Raw genomic sequence first — 24,489 nt, forward strand, 5'->3', positions numbered from 1 at the left:
CAAGAAAAAAAAAGAGGGCACACATTTCAGTTACACAAAGGTAGTGCTCCTATTTTTACATATAAAAGATAAGAATCTTTATACATAATACATAATAAGAGTTCTAGGCTTAGAGAGAATAAAATCAAACTTTATATTGAAGAGATAGGCTTCCTAATACATAATGCAGGCTTAACCAGAAAAATCTATGGTAGTCAAACTAGGAGCTAATGGAGATATATGATCATAAAATGCTCTCCGCTGAGTTTGATAATCAATGGTGCTCTACTGAGAGTAGAATAACAAAGCAGAAATATTCACAAGTGCTGGTGACACGTAGTATTATATGATTTATTCACTGGAGTTCTTTTAGCCAAAACTCACAGAAACATAAAAGGAATTCATATTTCAAGACGTCTGGTTTAATGAAAAATTCAAAGAAATGCTGTCTTCAGTTGAAATTGTTCAAGGATACGGATGCGGTGATAGAGCAAAATTGTGCCTTCCAACCATCTGTACTAAATGTTCTGTACTTAGCTGCCTCCCGAGTAATTCTGGGAATTTTGTTTAATTTAATATTCATTTTAACATCCTAAGATCATAAATACAATGATACCATGTTACAGCGAATCCCCTGATATAGACAACATTTCCGAAAGTCCTGGTTTCCTTCCAATAAAGTAGAATTCCTCTCATAGTGAACGGATCCCCTGTTATACTGAACAATCACTTGGCAGCATAGGTTATTTTAATGGATACATCACTTTAAACTAAGCTTTCACATCTGTTCCGCCCTCTAATTACAAATGCAAAATGAACATAATTCACAACTGTATCATAAAAAGTAAAATATAAATACTTTAAATGCAAGTGTACGTTCTTTATTTAGCACAACATGCGGCTTTTATGTTTTTCTCATGTTTTAGACACAAATCAAAGGCAAAAGTGCTTTCCCTTGATATAGTGAATTTTTTCCCCCATGGCAAACAGGAATTCACTGTAAAAAGGTTTCACTGTAATTAGTGTTATTTGAATTGCCTACTCTGATCCAAAGCAAATTGTCTGTGGAGAGCAGCAGGACTGGATTATTTATCAACAGTCTGGGCAATTAAGAAACAGTTGGCTGCAATATGTTATTTACAAATGAATACAATGATGCTACTTCATTTTAAATTCTCTTTCTTCATTACATTAAGTAAGGCATAAGTCCTGCAGTTTAATTAAAGTGCGTTTTAAATACTTACTTTACTATTATACTGCTTGACTAATAATATAAATAGAAACAATTGCAAAGATGCAATTTTTATGCAGAAAATTGCAGGAATTCTAATTATTAAATTTGAAAAAGATTGCTTTCTATGGACAAGTATTTCAAACAGCAGCTCAACTCCAAAATTATGAATTAGAACAGCTAATGGCATCTGTCTTAACGTTTCTCTCCATAAATCTTTCATGAATGGTGTTAGCTGTAGACCACACATCTAGCAATGAAATAATGCATTCCATTCCCAGGAATATTCTGAAGCTGTTCGATTAAATGGATTCAATTTTGCTTCATCACTCATCGTTTCCAAATTTGGAAAGAATGCAAAAGCTGTTGCTGGTACAGCCAGTTTATGAATTAATTTTTTGTTGGAAGTAACCAGGATTTGGAAATGACCTTGGGGCTCCTGTTTTGCCACTGAGCAAGAATAGTTTAAAACACCTTTTTGACTCCTCTCCTGATCTGCTGAGGGAATTCCACTTCTGAATGCTGAGGAAACTTAGACTTCTGAGCCAGAACACTATTACGGAAGGTAACTCACATAAAAAGGGGCCTTATAATAGCCTGCTCTTACAAGAACATGGGACTAAGGCACAGTCACATGGAGAATTACCCAGACAACTTCCTTTGCTTCACAATCCTATACCTGAAGTGTAGAGAAATGGAGGGGGCCTATTCTCCCTTCTCAAAATATGTGTTCTGCCTGACTCTCTCCAAATCCTCTCACAATATAAAAAGCCCCAAGTATCCACATCAGGCAAAACCCTCCATACCTTCTACCTAGGGACAAATATCTCTACCTCCCCTCTCTTCTACAAACCTCTTCCTCTGACAAGAGTAACAAGCCCTTCTCCCAGCTGATTAAACCACCATGCACTTCCCCCCTGGTGACAAATAATCCTGCAAGAACTGTTAAGCCTCACACATACAAAGTTTTGGACTTTACAACTTTAGGAGCCTAACAACTCAAGTTCCACAGAATGTAGGAGCCAGCCGAAAGGGTAACAAGCTTGTTTCATAGCAGTGATAACTTGTCAGCATCCTAAGAGCCAACTGATCAGGAGTATGGAGGGTATAAATAAGACAGAGAGAAAAGTTGGCTCATCTAGATATAACAGTATTTTAACTTTTTTCATTGTACAGGTGACGATGGAAAAAGAGAATGAAGGAAGTAAGAACTGAAATGAAGAAAGGAAATGTTAGATTACAGTTTTTGATCCTAAAGGAAAAACAGCTGATCCTCTAGTAATAAAATGCAAGCATCCCATTAAGCTTTTGGGTCCCAAATGCAAAAGGTAAAGAAAGTGAGACAATTTTTTCTGGCATTTGTGTATCTGGATGTTAGCCAGTCTGGTACTCATATAGTGAACAATATTAATTAAATCTATATGGTGGAATATGGAGTTGAGTCATTCTAGATAGAGCAGTTTAATAATTGGCATTCCCTTGGCTGCTATAGCAATTAATGTAGCTATTGTGTTTTAATTATTCTAGATTTGGTCGTTAAATAATACGCATTTTCTTGGTTGCTCTAAGCTGATTTAAAAGATACATAGACATGCTTGGAGTAAGTAACTTCTAAAAGGAAACAAATGCTAACAAAGAATCCTGTCTCTGTCTTTTTCCACCTCCAAACACTTTGTATATGTGTCTAGAATGTGTGACTGTGCAACTATTGGATCACTCTCTTTTATGCTCAACAGACAATTTCTTTACTTTCCATATGGGTGAAATCCCGAGGCCATAACACAATGCCATGTGTGCAATTTCATAGTACAGGGTTGCTGAATACAGAGCGGTTAAGCAAGCGAAGGCCACATTTTCCTGCATGCTACAAAGACAGGCTCTGCAAGCCTATTAACTAGGGGTGTGAAGGTGGCATGTGTGGTGGAGATGTGGCTGGTGGTGCACCACTTGCACAGACCTGCCAGCCACAGCCATCACACAGGGCTCAGCAAGTTGTGTATGCTACCACGGGTCAAAGGCCATAGTGGTGATCATGGTTCACCTGGGAAGATGATCCATATATTGCTTCTGAGTTGGGGGAGGGAAGAATCTGTTTTCCTGGTTCAACTGTTCACTGATTACCAGCTCAAAGTCTGTACGGACCCTTTTAATCAATCAACTTTCTATTTCAGAGGAAAAAAACAGAAATAATTCTACCAAGTGCATTTAATGTCAGCTTATTTGGCAAATGGTTTAGCCCTCCTCATTCTAACTGCAATTCAGGAAAACATGTAAGTATCTGCTTAAGTCTATTCCTATTCACGAAAGTACCAAAACACTTGCTTAACTTTAAGTATGTGCCTATGTGCTTTCCTGAATGGGGACACTTTCCTGTATTGTGGCCTTTGTCCTGCTGTGGCCTTTGTCCTGCCATTTTATTCAAAAATGGACCAGTCATTTATAAATCGTTATGCATATCCCTGATGATAGTATGTAGGGACTCCTGGGAGTTTACTTCCAAAACATAGCACATCTAGAAATTATTTTGTAATTCCTCTGTAAGTAAATGACAGCACAGTTATCTATCATTATCAACGTTCTCCTTTCTTCTTTGTTCTGAAATACTTCCAGGTTTCATCTCCACTAGGAAAATGATCTGTTACTAATTTGTCATTTTCCTCACATAAATGGGTCTACCGTGCAACTACATTCAGGGAGAATCATCACGTCAATGGGAATTGAAACAGGGCCTAACACGAAGCCTAAGTCGTGCACAGGCCTTGTGACACCCTTCTGCACCAATCAATAGAATTTACCCAAGAAGTCACATTGATGGGGACTACTCAACATGAGTAACAGTTGCTGAATTTGGCCTTGAGACAGCATTGAACTGTGATGTATACAAAGTATTAAAAATGTTTTTAATGTAGATCTCTTCAAAGTTGGTAACAAATATGTTCATAATTTATACTCTCTTTAGGTACATAGTCCTGAAGCCTTAGAATTCCTTTTATTTTACAGGGATTTCTTGCCCTGTGGGTTGTGTTTCATAGAAAAAAATCTGAGCTACTATTTAAAAAAACAAAACCCAATTCCTTTCCTGCAGGGCAAGGCCCCAGACTGTGGAAGAAATTGTCCATTCAGTCCCGCTTGCATCATAAGGGTAACCAGAATAAATACAAAAGGTTAATTAGAACTTTAACTTGACAAAAATAGTCAGAAAAACATATATTTTTCTATTATACCTATCTTTAAAAAATAGTAAGATGCATAACTAATTTGCAGGATGACTCCATAAAGTTATAAACTCAGTTAACTTTATTTACTGGATTTGGGCACTATGAGGGAGGTGCACTGGAATACTAACAACTGAAAATACTAGTAGAGATGCACATATGGAGAGGAGATCTGATGAGCCTGAGCCTTTGCTATTTTCCGCATCAGTGCTATTTTCATTTCACAATTTTGAATATCATAATTAAAATGATTTATTATCAAGTAATCATGGGTATTTTGTGCATATGCTTTACCTTGTTTGCCAGCAACTGATACCAATCTAGTCATTATCAGCAGACAAATTTTAAAGTGACCAATTATTTTTTTTATTTAACAATTATCATGTCCACCGCATCCTGTTTAATTATCAGTAGAGTCATTAAAATAATTAAGAAGAGTTTAACACAAATTTTACTACTATTTTAACTTAAATTTGTCCTAAATTGCTAGACCATTTCATTGTTTGAAATATTCCAAGTTGAACCAGCCCAGTGGTTTAATAAAGCTAGCACAATATGCTAGTGCACAGAAGATTTAGGCACAAGACTCAAGTTCATTCTCTAAATCCAAGGGCATAAATATGTGGGAGCAGTGAGTAAGGAGCCTATTGATTAATAGGGAGAAAGATGCACCCAACATCATTCTGCAGAAACTCACATGGCTAACTCAGAAGCTGTGCTGACAGACTCCAGAAGTTGTCAAATTCAGTCCTCCTCAGCCAAATTGCGGGTAAGTACAACATAAGATATTGAGGGGGGTGAAGTTCCACTTACCACTATACAACTGAGAAGCCTAATGGGGTGTTTTTGTTTCTCTTTGAATCATCTGGCACTGGCTACTACCAGAAACAAGATGGACGGATGATCTGATCTAGAATGCTAAATCCTATTATCCTGTGTTTTAAATATACAAAAAGAAAAGGAGTACTTGTGGCATCTTAGAGACTAACAAATCTATTTGAGCATAAGCTTTGGTGAGCTACAGCTCACTTCATCGGATGCATTCGGTGGAAAATACAGTGGGGAGATTTATATACACACATGTAGAACATGAAACAATGGGTTTTATCATACACACTGTAAGGAGAGTGATCACTTAAGATGAGCCATCACCAGCAGGAGGGGGGGAAGGAGGAAAGTACTTTTTGAAGTACACAACAGAACCATTAATCCAGGAACCTATCCTTGCAACAAAGCCCGATGCCAACTCTGTCCACATATCTATTCAGGGGACACCATCATAGGGCCTAATCACATCAGCCACACTATCAGAGGCTCGTTCACCTGCGCATCTACCAATGTGATATATGCCATCATGTGCCAGCAATGCCCCTCTGCCGTGTACATTGGTCAAACTGGACAGTCTCTACGTAAAAGAATAAATGGACACAAATCAGACGTCAAGAATTATAACATTCAAAAACCAGTCAGAGAACACTTCAGTCTCTCCGGTCACTCGATTACAGACCTGAGAGTGGCTATCCTTCAACAAAAAAACTTCAGAAACAGATTCCAGCGACAGACTGCTGAATTGGAATTAATTTGCAAACTGGATACAATTAACTTAGGCTTGAATAGAGACTGGGAGTGGATGAGTCATTACACAAAGTAAAACTATTTCCCCATGTTATTTCTCCCCCCAACCCCACCCCCCACTGTTCCTCAGACGTTCTTGTTAACTGCTGGAAATGGACCACCTTGCTTGTCACCATGAAAGGTTTTCCTACTCCCCACCCCCTCCTACTGGTGATGGCTCAACTTAAGTGATCACTCTCCTTACAGTGTGTATGATAAAACCCATTGTTTCATGTTCTACATGTGTGTATATAAATCTCCCCACTGTATTTTCCACCAAATGCATCCGATGAAGTGAGCTGTAGCTCACGAAAGCTTAATAAATGCTCAAATAAATTTGTTAGTCTCTAAGGTGCCACAAGTACTCCTTTTCTTTTTGTGAATACAGACTTACATGGCTGCTACTCTGAAACCTGTCATTAAATATACAGGTTGTTTTGCCTTTATTTGTCCTCTATCACCTTCCAGAACTTCAGGGGAAGCTTGAGTCTTTAGAGCCCATATAATTTGAAAAATCTCCATTTGAAGCAATTTCATCTTGTGCATGGGAGAAATTGTCTTTTAAATCCATCCTTCAAACTGATATCTTTTGCTGCTCCCTACCATTTTCTAATTTCTTGACCTCAGCTTCAAGATACCTGCTTGCCCCCATTTCTAGTTTTTCTCTCCCATCATTGTTGCTGTTTCTGCCCAGTTCTGTACATAGACTGGGAGACTTAGAAAATTATGTGCCCTGCGCAAAGTGTGTTACAGTAACCACAATTAAAAACACTTTTCATTTGTTAAGAACTTTTGCAGATGCTACATAATTAATTTAAAGGATAGAGAGCTGGTTTATTTTTTCTAATGTTAGTTACTGACAGACTGCAGGGAATTTGTGTTAATTCGAGAGAGACTCACTCTAGTCACAAAACTGAATTGCCAGGGCAATTATCTGAAGAGAAACAATAGAAAGAGAATCAAGCCACTAAGAGCTGACGTCAAGCAGCCTCAAAGGGCAAGGCAATAGTGCAGGGAACCACTAGGTGAAGAATAGTCTTGCAATTTCTCCTCCATGTCCCCACCCAGGAACATGATGATGTGTTGTTCCCTTTGTGCCCCATTTGAGAGCTCTACGTCAGAAATTTTGTCAGTCTGTGTCACTGCTCTCAACGCACCTCCCACATATAAAAAAGAAAAATAAATGACTGAACATCAGATGATGCCATTACTATTTTAACCACAAGCTGATTATGATCTACCAAAAGATTGGCATTTGAATATGTGAATGTCCAGAAATATCTGCCTGTGTAGATCTGGCGATCGGAACAAAAAGTAACATTGACCCGAGTGCAGAGAGCCAACATAAGGCCTATGTGCCACCTGTGTCCGACAAAAGCCCTCAAAATAAGTCGGGGGTCAGGTACCAGAAACAGAGACTGATGTTCCTTGATTCTGAATCTTGAATGTCAAGATTAAACTGCTATCTTCAGAATTTTACAGTATATGTTTTTGAGCTAAGTCCAATCGTATTTTTTTAGAACTTGTTTAGAACATTCACCAGGGGATGACTATATACCACTTAAGTCTCACTAAGCACACATAGTCACTTTTCAGAGGAGAACTCAATTTAAGCATGTAGTTATCCACTCCGAACAAACAAATTGCAGTAAGATAGGAAGTTCCTTGAAAAACATGGCCCAAAAAGATGACTCAGTCTGATTAACTAGCTGGTCAACCAGTGGGGAACAAGTCAACAGTATATGAACTATTATTATTTAGTACTCTACATTTTTTTCTTTCTGTGTATTTTTATCTCTATATTGAAAAACAACAATTTGGCTTCAATAAAATTAGTCAAGAATAAATGAAGAACAAATTACAAAGTATTGGAATAGAAACTGTTAACATAAATTGGTAAATTAGTAATGCAAACTACTGATTAGAAATCTTACCATTGTATGTTAAGAGCAAATTGTCTTTTTCTTAATTTTCTAAACCTCTTAACAGAGGTTTAAGATAGTGTGCTATGATATATTTCTATCTTTAAATCCATCAAGGGAATTAGATTGGCTGTGATCTGCTGTGTGCCTCAAGGCAAAACTTCAAATATTTCAAGGTTCAGTAAGTAAGAGATTTAAACCAGTAAAACACAGAATAGCAATGTGTAGAGATATTAACTTATACTCTGTTTTTTTCAGAATTAAGAGTACTGCCAGGAAAACAGTACTTCCAACCGAAAGCCTCTTTCCTGCAATTAGCTCAACACAGGCAGGCTTTTGCAAGTGCAGCGCTCATTGCTGGGTTGAAGCCTAAGTCTCCAATCCTGCAAACAGGTATGCATGTGCTCAACTTTACTACCATGAATAGTCCTATTGAAATCAGTGGAGCTACCCATGGTAGTTAAGTTAAGAATATGCATAAATGTATGCAGGATAGAGGCCTAAACTCTCAACTTTTGTACTAGAACCAGGGGCAAGTTAATGAACAGCTCTGCATTTGAGTGATAAAATGTCTAAAATAATTGTAAAACCCTAATTGTTAAATAGTTGTAAAACCCCCAATTGTTACCTCCACCATTTTTCTCCAGTGTTTTCTTCCTTGATAGCCTCTCCACCATTTCTGGATAGTAATCATCATTTTGTTCAGATACCTAAAACAAAATATTTTGATTACAAATGATTAGATTGAAAGAATAATATATTTATAAGTTACATTGGAAAGATTTTTTCAAGATTTTAGGCAATGCTATATGTTATCTATATGTATTCCAAAAAGTAGGTTACAGCAAACTTACTTAAATTTAATCTTATAAAAGTTATTCATTATTAAGCATTATAAAATAGACTTAAGAATGGGTGTTTGTGTGACCAATTCATGAAGAATACAGTTAATACTTCTGAATGGTTCAGAACTTTTTTTGGTCAAATGGGAAAATGTTGACAACTGAAAAATTTCTAAAATTTTCAATTTGGGGGTTGTTAGAAAATTTGATAATAAGGAAATGTTTGATAATTTGATAATAAGGAATGTTTTGGCTTTGCCAGCTTAGGTGCTAGCATAAAAACTTTGCTTTGCTTCCTAATACATTATGAGATAGCCCCAAATCTTGCAAAGATTTATGCATATGATGCACTGCACCTTAAGTGGGCGCATTGTCCAGCTTGCCAGGGGAGGGGAAATAGTGTGTTTCTAACGGGGGTTGGGAGAGGGACTTAGAAGCTTCTTCAAAAGGGGGAATGGGTCAGTATGGCGATGCTGACTCATCCCCAGGGACTGGAAGGGTTGGGGAATAGAAAAGGGGTGAGTCTGGCAAGAGAAGCCCCTTTTCCCCACACCAGGCAAAGCAGCACCTACCCTTCCTCAGCTTGAGGTGACAAACTACCAGGTATGGTCAGATCCTGCAGTGGGCATTATGCTGGTCGCTCCTTTGTAGGGGGGGCTGGGAAGGAATTTTTTCCTCACCACCAGATTGGCCTAGATGAAATGGAGTTTTTTTTCACCTTCCTCGCAGCAGGTTCAGGGAGGGCTTTGTTATGATGAGTTGGGAAGGGAGTTAGTTTTGATGTCGCAACTCATTATGTAAGTGTGGGGCAGATGTCCAGTGTAGATACTCTATTAGAAAGGGATACAGTGACCAGATAAATAGCTTGGCAAAGGAATTAAAAAGGAGGTGGTTTGTGAAAGGAGTGGAAAGGGGGAGGGCGTGTTGGGGCTCCTATGACTGATATGGCAGGCATGACTGGCATGGCACTCCTATGACTGACTCCTGCTCCCCCTTTCTTATAGCCTACCTTAACCGAGTTGGGGCAGGATGCTACGGTCCCAGCAATGGGTTGGCTGGGGGACCTGAATAGAAAAGAGGGGGACTGGCGGATGCTTCTGGGTAGATACTGCATGATCGTGGAGCTACCTGCACTTTTATCTGGCGGGTAGTCCCAGACATCTAATAATAAAGTTGCATCCTGATTCAAGTGTGTCCTGTCCTTCTTTTGGTATTGTCAGACAATGACTAATTTTAACATGTGAGTAGTCCCATTGTTCCCAAGTATGTAACACTTTGGAGAACTAGGGCCTCCGTTTTTAATTATGTGATCACATGCTATTTCTCAAATAATAATAGTAATACCTAGAAAGCCAGAGCCAGCAATAGAACCCTGGTCTTCTACTAGTGCTTTATCCAGTAGGCCACATCATGCAATTCTTTTCACATCATCCACAAAATCTGAGGAAGAAAAGTTTGTACAATAGGCACTCTTGATGCACAACATGTCACCTTTTTCAAGCCAAACTCAGCTATCCCTAGAATACTTGAAGAGTGTTCTAAAAAAACGCTATTTCCATACCATTCATCAACTTTTGGACCTCAGCAATTTTAGCTGTACAATTTAAAAAAAAATCACAAGGATTTTTTGCAATGGTAAATATATATATATTAGTATGCTACTCAGAATTATCAGAATAACAGAATAATCGTTTTTGTTCACATTTTACAGAAACATTCACTTTCAGAGAGAGAGAGAGAGCAAGCTAAGTATAATATGTGAGAGTTTTGGAAAGTTATGAGTGACTGAAAATAGGGGTTAAAATAGAAAAAAAATCACAATACCTGATGTATGCTCGGACTCTGCATCCTCGAAACCAGCTCTGGATTCGTACAGCAGCATTGTGCTCTGCTTTTCTGTATTCATCTACAACTCTGAAAACATTTTTTCAAAATAATCTTTTTGTGATTAGCATTCTCAGTAGTTTACTTTAAAATCAAAACAATAAATCACAGAGATTTTTTTCATCTACATTTTTTCTTAATGGGACAATTTGTGTTCTTTTTAAACCTTTCCTCTCTGTCCACTTCCCCACCTTAACATATTACCATTCTTAGGAATGATGCAAAACAAAATATCCCAGGATGATTAGACAGTATAGAGATAATTAAAGCCCCAATCCTGCAAGGAGAACAGTGCAACGGCTCTGCTCTATTTTAAGGATTTTATTATAAACAATATAAAAAAATCTAAATATAAATTCACAGGAAAAAATGAAGTTATTTTACATTCTGATTATGCATCTTTGTTAACATTCTTGGGAGTGGAACATAAAGTAACATAGACGACCAGAAGTCATGAAGAAAGAAGGCTAAAAAAATTTTATGTAAAAAAATGTAAAACATCCCAATTGATGGGTTCCAGATGGATCCTGGTATTTTTTTAAAAAGGAAACATTAAAAATAATTTTTTGGGTAAGATACTGCAGTGTTAGAGGAATTGCAACTTGTGTGCTGACACATTAATTTTATGTGATTTTTTCTAATGCCTGAGAAACAGTTCCCAGATACATGTGATATTGAACACTGATGCCAATATGTTATGAACTTCTAGACTTCTTATGCTTTAAATGAAAAATGTGGATAACACTTTATTTTAATGGTTTATTAATTAGTGCTGAATTACAATAGAAATCCTATAGCACTGCATAAAATATGACATTGACATGAATATCAGATACATTCACTATGATCTGTATTATCACAATGAGTATTAAATGAATTAATTATGTAAAAGTAAGGGCCTGATCCATAGCCCACTAAAATCAATAGAAAGACCCATTGACTACAATAAGGTTACATCAGGCTCTAAATGTGTTACCAAAGCTGTACTGAAGCAGCATGCAGTGAAAAAAAGGCTGGGAGCTCATTGTCATCTTAATTAAAAGTATCTACAATAACTACTGAAAATCCAGTTCTGGCTGAAACATTTTCAAGATAGGTGATTCTGGAAGAAGAGGTAGAATTAGACAACCTGGTGAGCAACTCATTTATCAAATCTTTTGTCATTTCCTACATCACAGCCCTACCTTTTCAAATATTCAGCATATATTGCTTAACAGCTATTTCATGGGAAATGTTCAGTGAGATGATGATATTATTAGTTCATCTCCAATACTAGAGTTTTCACAAAAGGAATGGAGAGGCATGGTCATGGATGAGTTTTGGAAACGTTGTAGAGGGCAAAATGGTAGGATTCAGAGATAGCATCAATTTGTTCAGTGGGAGGGGGAAGGGAAGAAAAGAGCATAAAAGTATGATGATGTTGCAAGCCCGAGGAATGCAGAAGCTAATGGAATTGCCAGCGGTAATGAGAAAGGGAGGACAAGAGAGGTTTGGGGGGAAAGATAAGGATTCAGTTTTCAATTTCTGGTGGAGGCAGGTCATCCAGGAAGAGATGTTAGTGAGGCAGCTGAAGATATGAGATGAGAATAGGCAGAGAAATCAAAGGATACAGGTAGGTCTGAGAGTTGTTAATGGTAGAAGCTGTATGATAAATGAGTATAAGGTAGATGTAAAGAAGAGAAGAGAAGAGAAGAGAAGAGAAGAGAAGAGAAGAGAAGAGAAGAGGGCCAAGTGCAAAGACCCTAACAGAGATTCTTAAGGAGCATTCAGACAAATAGTGCCAGAGAGAGACGCAAGGGAAAGGCTGTTTATTAGAAGACCATAACTGTGACAAAGGCAAAAGACAAATCAAGAACAATAAGAATGGGGAAGAAGACTTGCTACTTGGCCAGAAAAACACCATTAGTAACATTGTTAAGGGCAGTTTCTATGCTATGGGGCAGAAACCAGCTACAAGATCATTTCTAGTTTCTGTTTAAATATATCTTTTCGCAGTAAAGTATCAATTAACAATTATTAAATTGCTGAACTAAACTATTTGAAATTATATTTTCATCTTTATTGAAGCATTACAATCACATTTTTAATATTTACTATCACCTTTTTAAATTATTTTCTTATTGCTTCTCCAAGCTGCCCTCAGTACACTTAGTTGGGTTAGAAGAATCTTATTATTTAAAGTTTGCAGTGAGGTTTTGCTCTTTGAATGTGATCTGTTCTGTTGGTATGTAATTTATTGTATTAGTTGGTAATTTCTTGTTTACATCTCCATATCAGACAGATATTACTCTTACACTCTTTCTTGTCATCATTGTACTAGATCTGGTTTGATGGCTCTGTATGTCACTTGAGAGTTACTGTATCTTTTGTTCTATTTTCTCTTGTAATGTTTATCTTTTGGTAGTGAAGAGCCCTTGCTAACATTAGAAAGATAACAATTGGAGCTAGGGTTTGGTTTTCACTTTTCAAACTGCACATTCAGTTTGAATGTCAAGGGTTATCTTTACTCCATTCACAAACATTTCCAAGTAACTTTCAATAACATGAAACCAAGGCAGACACAAAATAAACGTTATTTAATGCACTTTGATTACATACAGTGTTTTGCATATACAAATACAATGTATTTTGAAAGCAGAATACATTCAGAATAACTTCACACAAAACTGATTTCAACACACAATATTATGGAACTAGTCAATATAATTATTACTGACTCTTATAATCTGAATCTGCAAAGTGATTTAATTGTGAAATTCGTAGAGAAAATAGGAGTGTCACACAAAGATCTTGAAGCAGCTGATCAAGGTAATTAGCATATCAATATATTTAGCAAACACTGCAAAGTCTGATATTGTCACCTATTAAAAATCTCAAAGAGATGGACATAATTAATTCTGTGTCCCTTTTATATTTTAAATATATGTGTCAAAAACACAAATCTAGGTGACTGATTTTGCATTTTTAATTGGCTATAGCTGTAAGAAGCATGTAAATTGTTTACTTAGGTGTACAAGCAGTAGGTCCAGAGGTTACAACTTGAACTGCAAGTCAGGCCTTCTGGACTCAGGCTTTGCCACTGATACACTGTCCTTTAGCAAGTAAAGGACTGTCCTTTCCATACCTCTCTTTATCAGGAGTAGGGAGGTGGTGTTATCTCTGTATATGGCATTAGGGAGACTATGAGTGCAATACTGTGTCCAGTTCTGGTATCCACACGTCAAAAAAAAAAAATAGACAAATTGGAAAGGTTTCAGAAAAGAGTTACAAGAATTATTTGAGATTTGGAAAATAGGCCTTATATTGAGAGATTTAAGCAGCTCACTCTATTTAGTTTATCCAAGGAAACATTTAGCGGTAACTTGATCACAGTGTACAAGTACCTATGCAGGGAAGAGAGTATAGAGAGTAGACAGCTTTTTAATTTAGCAGAAAAAGACATAATAGGATCCAATGGTTGGAAGCTGGAGCTAGACAAATTCAGACTAGAAATAAAGCACATTTTTAAACAGTGATGCTTATTAACCATTGCACCAATTTATCTAGGGACATAATGGATTCTCCATCACAAGACTGAATCTCTTTCTAAAAAATAGCGATAGCTCAAATAGAAGTTACGGGCTTGAGGCTGAAATTACTGGGTGAGGTTTTATAGCCCCTGTTATACTGGAAGTCAGAATAGATTGTCATAGCGGCCCCTTTGAGCCTTAAAAATCTACGAAATCCCGTGACAAAACAGATAATTATTTAAGCATCAATTATTTTGTTTAGTTCTGAATGAAACATTATTCTCTTCTCTAAGGATCTTCCCATTTAAATAGTTTGTTGTTTAAAATGCTCAGGAAACTCCAAAAGTGGATGCTAATTTAAAACTGTTAGTTATATACATTATTTTAGTGAAGGATTTGGGACTCCATTTTTGTGGTATAACAACATTCTCCTTAATAAGCAGAATTACTATTGCCTTGGTTTTCTGGGATTACCCTGAGAATCACTTTCTGAGCTGATGAAACATTTAGTCACAAAAAAGTGTTCCCCCAGAAGAATGGTATTTTGCTGTACCGCAATGGGATTTTTATTCAATCTAGCGACATTTTGATATGATGTTGCTTTGGTACAGTGCAGTAGTATACTTGATACAACATGGCAACATTTCCACATGGCATGATAACTATACGCTCTTTGGGACACAGATCACCTTTTATTCTGTGCCTAGCACCAGGGGGTCCTGATTCTAATTGGGGCTTAAGGGGGCCTGGGGAATATAAATATTAAGCACTGACAGTGATCTGAGAGTGCTAACTGGACCTGGCAATGTCCCAATGACAATGCAACACTGCACTGGTGCAATGTGGTGACCTGGGGACGTGCCATGGGGGTAACCTCGCAAGGTGCCACCATCATTTGGAGAACCCTGTGTCCCATCCCAGTGCGCTAGCCGGACCCTTACCAGTGCTCCTCCCCAACAAGGGAAGTGCTGTGAGACTAATGCAGGCCCATGGCGCGGGGGCGGGGGCGGCGGGGCCTGTTACCTGTTCCTATGGAAATATTCCTCCCTCTGGCCTGGCAGCCTCCCTTGCAGCCTGGCCAAAGTGGCCATGTTCCCCCGGCCTCGATGGTGTACAGGCCGTCACCATGGCAACCAGACCGTACCACCTGGCCGAGGGGGGGGTAATTCCTCCCTACAGGCCCCGACGGCCCGGGGGGAGGGGGTGGATAGGTAGGACACGCTGGAGTGCTGGGGGAGGGGCGAGAGTAGTGAGCGAGACCCCCCAGCTATGGGCCGTACCATCCGAGCTCCATCCCGCCAGCGGGGTGGTTGGGTCCTACTTCCTGCCGGTGCTGTACTCGCTTCCGGGCTCCCATCATGGGGGAGTGAGGCGCGGGCAAAGAGCGATCCCGACCCCCCCTTCTCGCTCGCTCGGCTTCGGCCGCCTCCCCGAGTCTCTGCGAAGCGGCATCAGCTTCCCCGGGGAGGCGCCGGGTTCATGTTCCGGGTCGCTGAGCCCAACCCGACCCGAGCTCAGGCGGCGAGAAAGAGCTGGTGAGGGGCGAAGGGGGGTGCGGGGCCGGCCGGAGCGGGGGGGCGGCGGCGGCGGCTCAGTGGTTTGGAGGCAGAAGCTTTCCCGGGGGGCCGGGGGCACAGTGCGCTGAGCGAGAGCTTCCTGGGGCGGGGTACGTGTGAGAGCTGGGGGGAGATTGTGGGGTTGGGCCGCGGGGTGGATTCCCCGACTCTGGAGTTGCTCCCTCTAGACGCCGCTATCCCATTGCTGCCACGAGTGACTCCTCCTTGGGGCTCATACCCACACGTCTCCAAAGCATCTGGCGCCAGGCATTTTATTTAAATCGTTGCCGCTTAGGCGTAGTTTGACTTCTGTATTTGGGGGCGGGGAGGAGCTCTAGTCGGGACAACAGGGCATGCAGGGGGGAGGCAAATTCAGTGCCTGCCCGAGGCTTGGCGTTTGGGGGAGCAACCCTCCGCTGCTCGTCCCGAAACTACGCCCTTGCTTCGCCGCGGAGACTCTTTCCTCCTCTCCTTTACCAAACGTCTCCCTTCTCCTTTCTGAACCCTCTCCTTTTGCCCATCGGACAGTGTGGCTGCTGGTTAGGACCAAATTGTTGATATCATCCTTATAAAATGGATTGAAGGCATGAACTATTGGCAAATTTGTCACATGAGATCTTTCACCTCTCAGTCACCTGCTATTTTATGGGTGAACAATGGGCTGTGCGCAAAAGGATTTGCTGCTCCCAGACCAGAAGATAAAAACCTATCACCTTAAATGTGTTGATTATATTGTATTAGAACCTGAAGGGCCTGGTCCCTTTGTGGTAGTTGCTTTGCAAGTACACATTTAGACATGATCTCCGCTCCGAGCACCTTAAGTTTTATCTGAAACAATACTCAACAAGTGGGCTTTGCAAACAATAGTTAGAAAAGAAAAGGATAGCAGTCATGTGTTCCCACTGGGTAGTGTCAAATAATTTATTTTTATTATAGGAGTAGAGTAGGGGGAATTTGATAAAGGAAGTAGAAAAGAAAAGAAGGGGAAGAGTGGTATATGTATGAGTGGGGAAGAAAGGGGAAGTGGGAGGGAAGGCAAGAGGGCCACAGAGGGTTGAAAGCCTTCCACTGGCAGTGGAAGGACCAGAGAGGATTAGAAAGAAGATGGGACAAACAACGAATTGACAGAAAAAATGCATAGTTCTTTGCAGTGGTGTTGTAACTATGTTGGTCTCAGGAAATTAGAGAGATGAGATGAGTGAGGTAATTTTTTTTTATTGGACCAACTTCTGTTGGTGAAAGTGACAAGCTTTTGAGCAAAGAGCTTGAAAGCATGTCACTTTCGTGAACAGAAGTTGGTCCAATAAAAAACATCTCTCTAAAATAAATAATGTCCACAGTCCAAACTGAGAATGCAGGCTGCTGATATCACCAATATTATGAGAAAGTGGTTGAAGACCCAACCGCAAATGGAGCGTTATAGAATTTTATACTGGGTTGTTAATGCAAACTTCATGTACTGCTAGTCCATCTTTTTCTGCATTAAATGTTAGAAGCATCCTGGTTGAAAACATTGTGCAACCATCATATAAACCTTTCATTGCAATGAGTTAAGAGGAAGCTTGAGGTGTGGGAAACTTTACATGACCACTACACCAAACATTAATTAAGAAGTGTTAAGATTCTTGTGTTGTTAAACTTTATGCACCCAATGCAAAGCTTTCTTTCCTTACACGTTTTTCACTTTTTTGTATCATTCAGAAAATAAGTTAGTTTCAAAACAAGCAAAGAAAACCTTTAATATGCATTAGGCTCATTACAAAGAGTGGAAATGAACACAAGGATGTTACAGTCCCATTGTTTTGATCAGATCTGTTAGCGTAGACCAAGATTGTAGGATATGGTCTGAATGTCTTGTGGCTCCTTTCTGGTCTCTTTGATGCAAACAGCATTATTATTAAAATTCTAGAGAGTTTTAACAGTTACTTTATGCTACTATGCCACTAAAACTGCTCAACAGTTTTTGTTCTAAATTAATAAAGGAATTGTTGGAAAAGTTTAGTGTTGGTTTAGAATTGAGTTAAAGGTTAGAGGAAGAATTTCAAGGAAGGTTCCAAGCTAGGAAAAGAAACAATGGTAGAGCTTCCAGCTGTAGTGGTGACCAAGTTACACAGCTATTTATTCTGGATATACATATGTGTGTGTGTATGTATATTATATATATATATATATATATATATATATATATATATATATATATACACACACACACACATACACTGTGGTCTTGGAGGAAAAGTGTACCAAAGTAGTTTTCTTTTAATTGGACAAAAATAAGATATTATACTTAAGCTTTTGAGCCAAAGAGAGATTTTCAAAGGCAAAACCAAGTGAATACCCCCAATTAAAAGTTTTGTTATCTTACTGTTGTAAATAGTTTCCCAAAAATTCTGTGAAAATTATATTTGCTATTCACAGGAGTCATGAAATAATGTATATCCTGAAAGAGTTGGCACTCTGAGACAGCACAGTAACATATTTCACACTGATGACTAATAGATTGTATGTCCTCTATTTTACTTTTTGAGCGGTAACATACTATAGCCCCCCCCCTTTTTTTTAAAAGAGGCAGGTTATAATGGTTACTAACAACTACTGAATGATCAATCCATAGTGCTAACCTTGATTGTAAGTGTAGGGTTTTATGGAAGCTGGCTATATTGCCGTGAAGATATCACCCAGCACTGTTTTGGTTTTGAGAGAAGAATTCAAAATCTAGTTATCTTTCTGAATTATAGTTTGCCAGCTCTGAAGGTCTGCTAAATATACCTTAGATGACTACTCAAACCATTCACCCCTCATTCCTCTGTACACAGGTTATCCAGGAAGCTGTGCTTCAATGGAAATCTATTTTAGTAAAATTTATAATATTAAGGAACCAAAGAAAATTAATTTCTCATGGTACAGTACTTGAGCTTTTGCAGAAGCCATACCTTTAAGCTTCTTGAAACATTGAAGTTCTAAAAAAGATAGTTATAAGGAGAATTCAAGAAGATAATTCTTTCATACCTCTTTAGTCAGTTTCAGTGGTGTGTTTTGCTTACTCTGGATGGCAGAAGTCTATATCTTAGTTGAGTGTTTCTCAGATATCTTATCAGTACACACCCATCATTTAGGGAAAGCTTGTGTTTTGGACACTTTTTGGCTCTTTGATCATTCTGATAATGATTTTGTCATTCCAGCATATAAAAATTGTCTAATGATTCAATTAGTTCTCACCTGGACAATTAATGAGGGCTTTATAGCAAGGTTTTGTTGCTGCACTTTATTTCATTCCATTTACGTTCATATCTTAAAAAGAGCAAAAGTAGTTCTCATTTTCTTTAACAAGTAGTGTCAAAAATGATATTTCACGTAAAAGGCCTTGAATTTTTTTAAAAAAAAATGTAATGGTAGTTTTAATAGTATTGAACACTAAAGTATTTTGATGTTGAAGTGATGTGCATATATTGTAGCTGCTTTTGGTTATCTTGGAAAGAGTATGGTTTGTTAGTGCATAGAAGAAAGGGTCAACATTTAGTAAACTCCATTAAAATTGTTTTAAATAAATGTGTAGGTCACTGGAGGCAAACTACACTGATAGTACAGCAATATCATCTGTGAGAGAAGATATGTTTTTTGTCACTGGCTGTGGACAGTTCCTCTAGCTTTCATCCAGATCATACCACTCGATCCATTGTCTACAGCCAAACGCTACGATATAACCGCATTTGCTCCAACCCCTCAGACAGAGACAAACACCTACAAGATCTCTATCATGCATTCCTACAACTACAATACCCACCTGCTGAAGTGAAGAAACAGATTGACAGAGCCAGAAGAGTACGCAGAAGTCACCTACTACAGGACAGGCCCAACAAAGAAAATAACAGAACACCACTAGCCATCACCTTCAGCCCCCAACTAAAACCTCTCCAACGCATCATCAAGGATCTACAACCTATCCTGAAGGACGACCCATCACTCTCACAGATCTTGGGAGACAGACCAGTCCTTGCTTACAGACAGCCCCCCAATCTGAAGCAAATACTCACCAGCAACCACACACCACACAACAGAACCACTAACCCAGGAACCTATCCTTGCAACAAAGCCCGTTGCCAACTCTGTCCACATATCTATTCAGGGGATACCATCATAGGGCCTAATCACATCAGCCACACTATCAGAGGCTCGTTCACCTGCGCATCTACCAATGTGATATATGCCATCATATGCCAGCAATGCCCCTCTGCCATGTACATTGGCCAAACTGGACAGTCTCTACGTAAAAGAATGAATGGACACAAATCAGACGTCAAGAATTATAACATTCAAAAACCAGTTGGAGAACACTTCAATCTCTCTGGTCACTCGATCACAGACCTAAGAGTGGCTATACTTCAACAAAAAAGCTTCAAAAACAGACTCCAAGGAGAGACTGCTGAATTGGACTTAATTTGCAAACTGGATACAATTAACTTAGGCTTGAATAGAGACTGGGAATGGATGAGTCATTACACAAAGTAAAACTATTTCCCCATGGTATTTCTCCCTCCCACCCCACCCCCCACTGTTCCTCTGATATTCTTGTTAACTGCTGGAATTAGCCTACCTTGCTTGTCACCATGAAAGGTTTTCCTCCTTTTCCCCCCCCTGCTGCTGGTGATGGCTTATCTTAAGTGATCACTCTCCTTACAGTGTGTATGATAAACCCATTGTTTCATGTTCTCTGTGTGTGTGAATATAAGTCTCTCCTCTGTTTTTTCCACCAAATGCATCCGATGAAGTGAGCTGTAGCTCACAAAAGCTTATGCTCTAATAAATTTGTTAGTCTCTAAGGTGCCACAAGTACTCCTTTTCTTTTTGCGAATACAGACTAACACAGCTGCTACTCTGAAACCTGTGTTTTTACAGTCTGTTAGGCACCCTGAACTATGGGTTCTATATTAAAAATATTTTGGGGAAGGTCCAGGTTGTGTTATACTGTATATCCATATTATTAACAGTCCTGAACTTTATCTTTTCTGACTAAATGCACTCTGTATTTGCTGTTGACAATCTTTTGTATAGATTCTGTGGTATCCCTGAAAATAAGAGTTAACTTTTCAAACTGTCCCAGAAACGCACTTTTCTAAATGTCTCTTTTGGGCTAGCTTTGGATAATACTTTAGTAAAAATAATTCATTCCCACCTGCAAAGTATAAGATTGACTGTCAAGTATGCACAAAATAAAAAGCCAAAAAGGGATATGCTGATAAGTATTAATTTGCTGGAAAAACACTGCAGAATGTTAAAAGTGGTTTCTCACTATAAATAAATAGAAGCAGTTAGTCTGAACTTTCTAGTTTCTACTCCCATTCTTTAATTCATACAAAAGAGAGATGAGAGAACTGTTAAAATAAATCAAATGTACTTTCTTGGTTTTTCAAGAGTGGCAAAATCTTGAAGTGAGCTTTGTGTACCCTACAGTAAAAACCATGCTGGGAAATTCAGCTATAATTTGGTTTGTATTCTAAATGTGCCGCATAGAGTTTGATTTGACAAGACCAAGTAATCATATAACCATACTAAGTGAACATGCGGAAATGTCTGTAGTATGAGTTGATCTGGTCTATATATGCCAAACCAAACATATTTAGTATTGTAAGACAGGTAGGTTATAGCCATGTTGTAATTGTTGTGTAGACGAGGCCACTGAGGCTGGGTAGGTTTTCTTCTGTTCAGTTAGAGGTGCATTAGGATCAATTAAAAGATTTATGTATTGGGAAAAGAATATTTGTCAGTTAATTGCAGGAGCACATGAGGCTCATAAAACTTGACTTACAATGGGAATTGAGAACCTTATTGCCTGATGCTTTTTGATTTTTTTCTCACTGATTTCCTAAGCATGTTCACTTAAGATGAGTTTTCTGCTCTGAGTGGGCACAGTCCATGACAAATCATACTTATATCAATAGGTATTGAGAAATATGATAACTTAAAGTATTTAACAGGGCTTCCTATTTGACACGTCAGGCAATGATATTAGAAGTCTAATTAACGTTCACTAGGACTGTGAGGGCTTGTCTGCCCAGGGAGATTGATCAGCAAAACTGTAGAGATATAATTATACTTCTATACCTATGCTGTTATACCTCCCCACGTGGACACTCTATTTTGGAATCAACTAGTGTGTCCACATGGGGAATTATACCAGCATGGCTATAGTGGTAAGATTTTACTGCTATTGGTTCTGCCAGTCAGTTTCCCCATGTAGACAAGCGATAAGTAAGGGAAGACCAAATCCTCAGAGGTGTGGTGGAACACAGTGAGATACTAAGGGTACGTCTACACTGGCAGAGTTACAGCACCAGGAGTTACAGCGCCGCTCAGAGAGCACAGAAGGGAAACTGCTGTTGTGTGTTCACACTGTCAGCGGCCTAAGCAATAGCATGTTCACACTTGTGGCACTTGCAGCGGTATTCGGAGCGGTGCACTCTGGGCAGCTATTCCACAGAGCATCTCTTCCTCTTCTGCCGCTAAGAGTTGTGGGAAGACAGAGGGGGTCCCGGGGCATCCTGGGTTCTGTCCCAATGCCCCGTGATGCATTGCTTCACATCCCAGCAATCCCCGCGCTTCCATCAGCATTTAGTGCCATCTTCAACAGTTTGTGTACTGCGCGCTCTGCCTCTTCGGTCTGCAGGAACAGATCCCGCACTGTTGACCGGTATGCTGCTCGGTCTGACCAACATGTCATGAGTGGTAGTGGAGTTATTCCTTAAACTACAAAGGCAAGAGAAGTTCGACATTCCTTTTGTCACGCATACTAGCTATGATACGAGATTGCTTGTAGCATTCATGGAGGTGTTGACCACTGTGGAACGCCACTTTTGGGCTCGGGAAACAAGCACTGAGTGGTGGGATCACATCATCATTCACATCTGGGATGACGAGCAGTGGCTGCAAAACATTCAGATGAGGAAAGCCACAATCATGGGACTGTGTGAGGAGCTTGCCCCAGCCCTGCAGCGCAATGAAATGAGAATGAGAGTTGCCCTGCCGTTGGAGAAATGTGTGGTGATTGCACTGTGGAAACTGGCTACTCCAGACTGCTATCGATTGGTCGCTAACCAGTTCGGAATGGGAAAGTCGGATTTTGGACTTGTGTGTCACATTGTGGATGGCTTTGCACAAATGGGCTTCCCTAGCTGCGGAGGGGCGATAGATTGCACACATATTCCAATTCTGGCACCAGACCACCTAGCCACTGAGTATATTAATCGGAAGGGTTATTTCTCTATGGCTCTCCAGGCGCTTGTGGATCACCATGGGCATTTCACGGACGTTAACGCAGACTGGTCCAGAAAGGTACATGTCGCATGCATTTTTCGGAACACTGGCCTGTTCAGGAAGCTGCAAGCAGGGACTTTCTTCCCAGACCAGAAAATCACCGTGCGGGAATGCTCACTGTGATCCTGAGAGACCCTGCCTACCCCTTAATGCCATGCCTTATGAATCCATACATGGGGAACCTTGACATCAGCAAGGAGTGGTTCAACAACAAGCTGAGCAAATGCAGAATGACTGTTGAGTGTGCTTTTGGCTGTTTAAAGGCCTGCTGGCGCTGCCTATATGGGAGGCAGGACCTGCCGATGACAATATTCCTATGCTTATAGCTGCGTGCTGTAGGCTCCATAATATTTGTGAAGGGAAGGGTGTAAGCTTCATTCAGGGATAGATCGCTGAGGCTCAGTGCATGGAGGCTGAACAGCCAGAGACCAGGACTATTAGAGGGGTGCAGCGTGGGGCCATAAGGATCGGGATGCCTTGAGGCAGCAATTTGAAGTTGAAAGCCACTAATGTTTGTTGCTATACTCAGGAGTGCAGTGCTTGTAATGCTCAGAGGTGATTGTGATTTGGTGCAGACAATGCACTGTGAACGTTTAAGAAAATTGCTTGTTGCTTTGCAGGGCTCGGTTGCATTCAATTAATGGAATAAAGATTACTTTCAAACCAAAACAGTTTTTATTAAAAAACAACTGGAGGAGACAAAAAAAAAATCAGCACTGTGGAGGATGGGGAAAGGGAGGAGGTGGGGTCCCAGGATGGTTAAAGATTTGTGTTCTCCAGGGATCATATCCAACTTTGTCCTGTGGAGTACAGTGCAGTGGGTACTGTACTTCAGCAGGGCTAAACTGCAGCGGGACAAGCATTGAGTGCAGTGGGTACTGGGAGTCCGCATGGCTGGACTGTGATGGAGCAAGAGTGGAATGCATCAGGTACAGACTGGAGCCAGGATTTTGATAAGAGTGTGTTGGCGGTGTCTGGAGGGGTGCATCGGAAAGAGTTTTGTGACAGCAGCTGCAGGGGAGGACAGGCACAGAGTTGCTCAATTTGCAGTGCTAGTAGCACCTGGGACGTGTCCGCTTGGTGCTCCATAACGTTTAAGAGCTGCTCCATGGCTTCATTTTGGTTCGCCACGTTCTCCCTTTGGTCCTTCTTCTCGCTGTCCCACCACTCCTTCAATTCTTGTTTTTTGGCTGTGGAGTGCATCATGACATCACGCAGAAAGTACTCTTTAGTTCTTCATGGCTGCTTTCTAATTCTGCACAGCCATTCAGCTGGCGATAACAACAAGGGAGGCTGGGCTCCCAAAGTCATATCTGTGAAGCCAAAATGCAACATTTTACAGAAGCAGTATTGTTTGCAACACACAGAACACTGATTCAGTGACTTAAAACACAGCCAGTATTCACATACCTATCGCTAACTGCCT

The 24,489-nt window shown here is 39.9% G+C and overlaps 2 protein-coding genes across 9 annotated transcripts in view; one reads left to right on the plus strand and one right to left on the minus strand.

Moving 5' to 3' along the window:
* Nucleotides 1-15,364, minus strand: part of SPATA17 (spermatogenesis associated 17) — a 167,241-nt gene extending 151,877 nt beyond the window's left edge. For 3 of the 5 annotated variants that reach the window (XM_043511749.1, XM_038396690.2, XM_038396689.2), the window contains exons 1-3: nt 15,220-15,363; nt 10,628-10,717; nt 8,590-8,671 (exon numbers count right to left, since the gene is read on the minus strand). In XM_043511749.1, coding sequence (XP_043367684.1) covers nt 8,590-8,671; nt 10,628-10,717; nt 15,220-15,287 — 240 coding nt within the window. In that variant the 5' untranslated portion in view covers nt 15,288-15,363. Of the gene's footprint in view, nt 1-8,589; nt 8,672-10,627; nt 10,718-15,137 lie in introns of all 5 variants that reach the window. The other 2 variants (XM_038396694.2, XM_038396692.2) reach the window with 2 other exon arrangements.
* Nucleotides 15,365-15,371: 7 nt separating this feature from the next.
* The window catches only part of GPATCH2 (G-patch domain containing 2), a 181,587-nt gene continuing 172,469 nt past the window's right edge, over nt 15,372-24,489 (plus strand). For 3 of the 4 annotated variants that reach the window (XR_006280242.1, XM_043511747.1, XM_043511748.1), the window contains exon 1: nt 15,392-15,731. Coding sequence is in view for 3 of the 4 variants with exons in the window: in XM_043511747.1 (XP_043367682.1) it covers nt 15,466-15,731 (266 nt within the window). In the remaining variant the exon portion in view is untranslated. Of the gene's footprint in view, nt 15,732-24,489 lie in introns of all 4 variants that reach the window. The other variant, XM_038396695.2, reaches the window with a different exon arrangement.

Source organism: Dermochelys coriacea, chromosome 3 (assembly GCF_009764565.3).
Source record: "Dermochelys coriacea isolate rDerCor1 chromosome 3, rDerCor1.pri.v4, whole genome shotgun sequence".
NCBI lineage: Eukaryota > Metazoa > Chordata > Testudines > Dermochelyidae > Dermochelys > Dermochelys coriacea.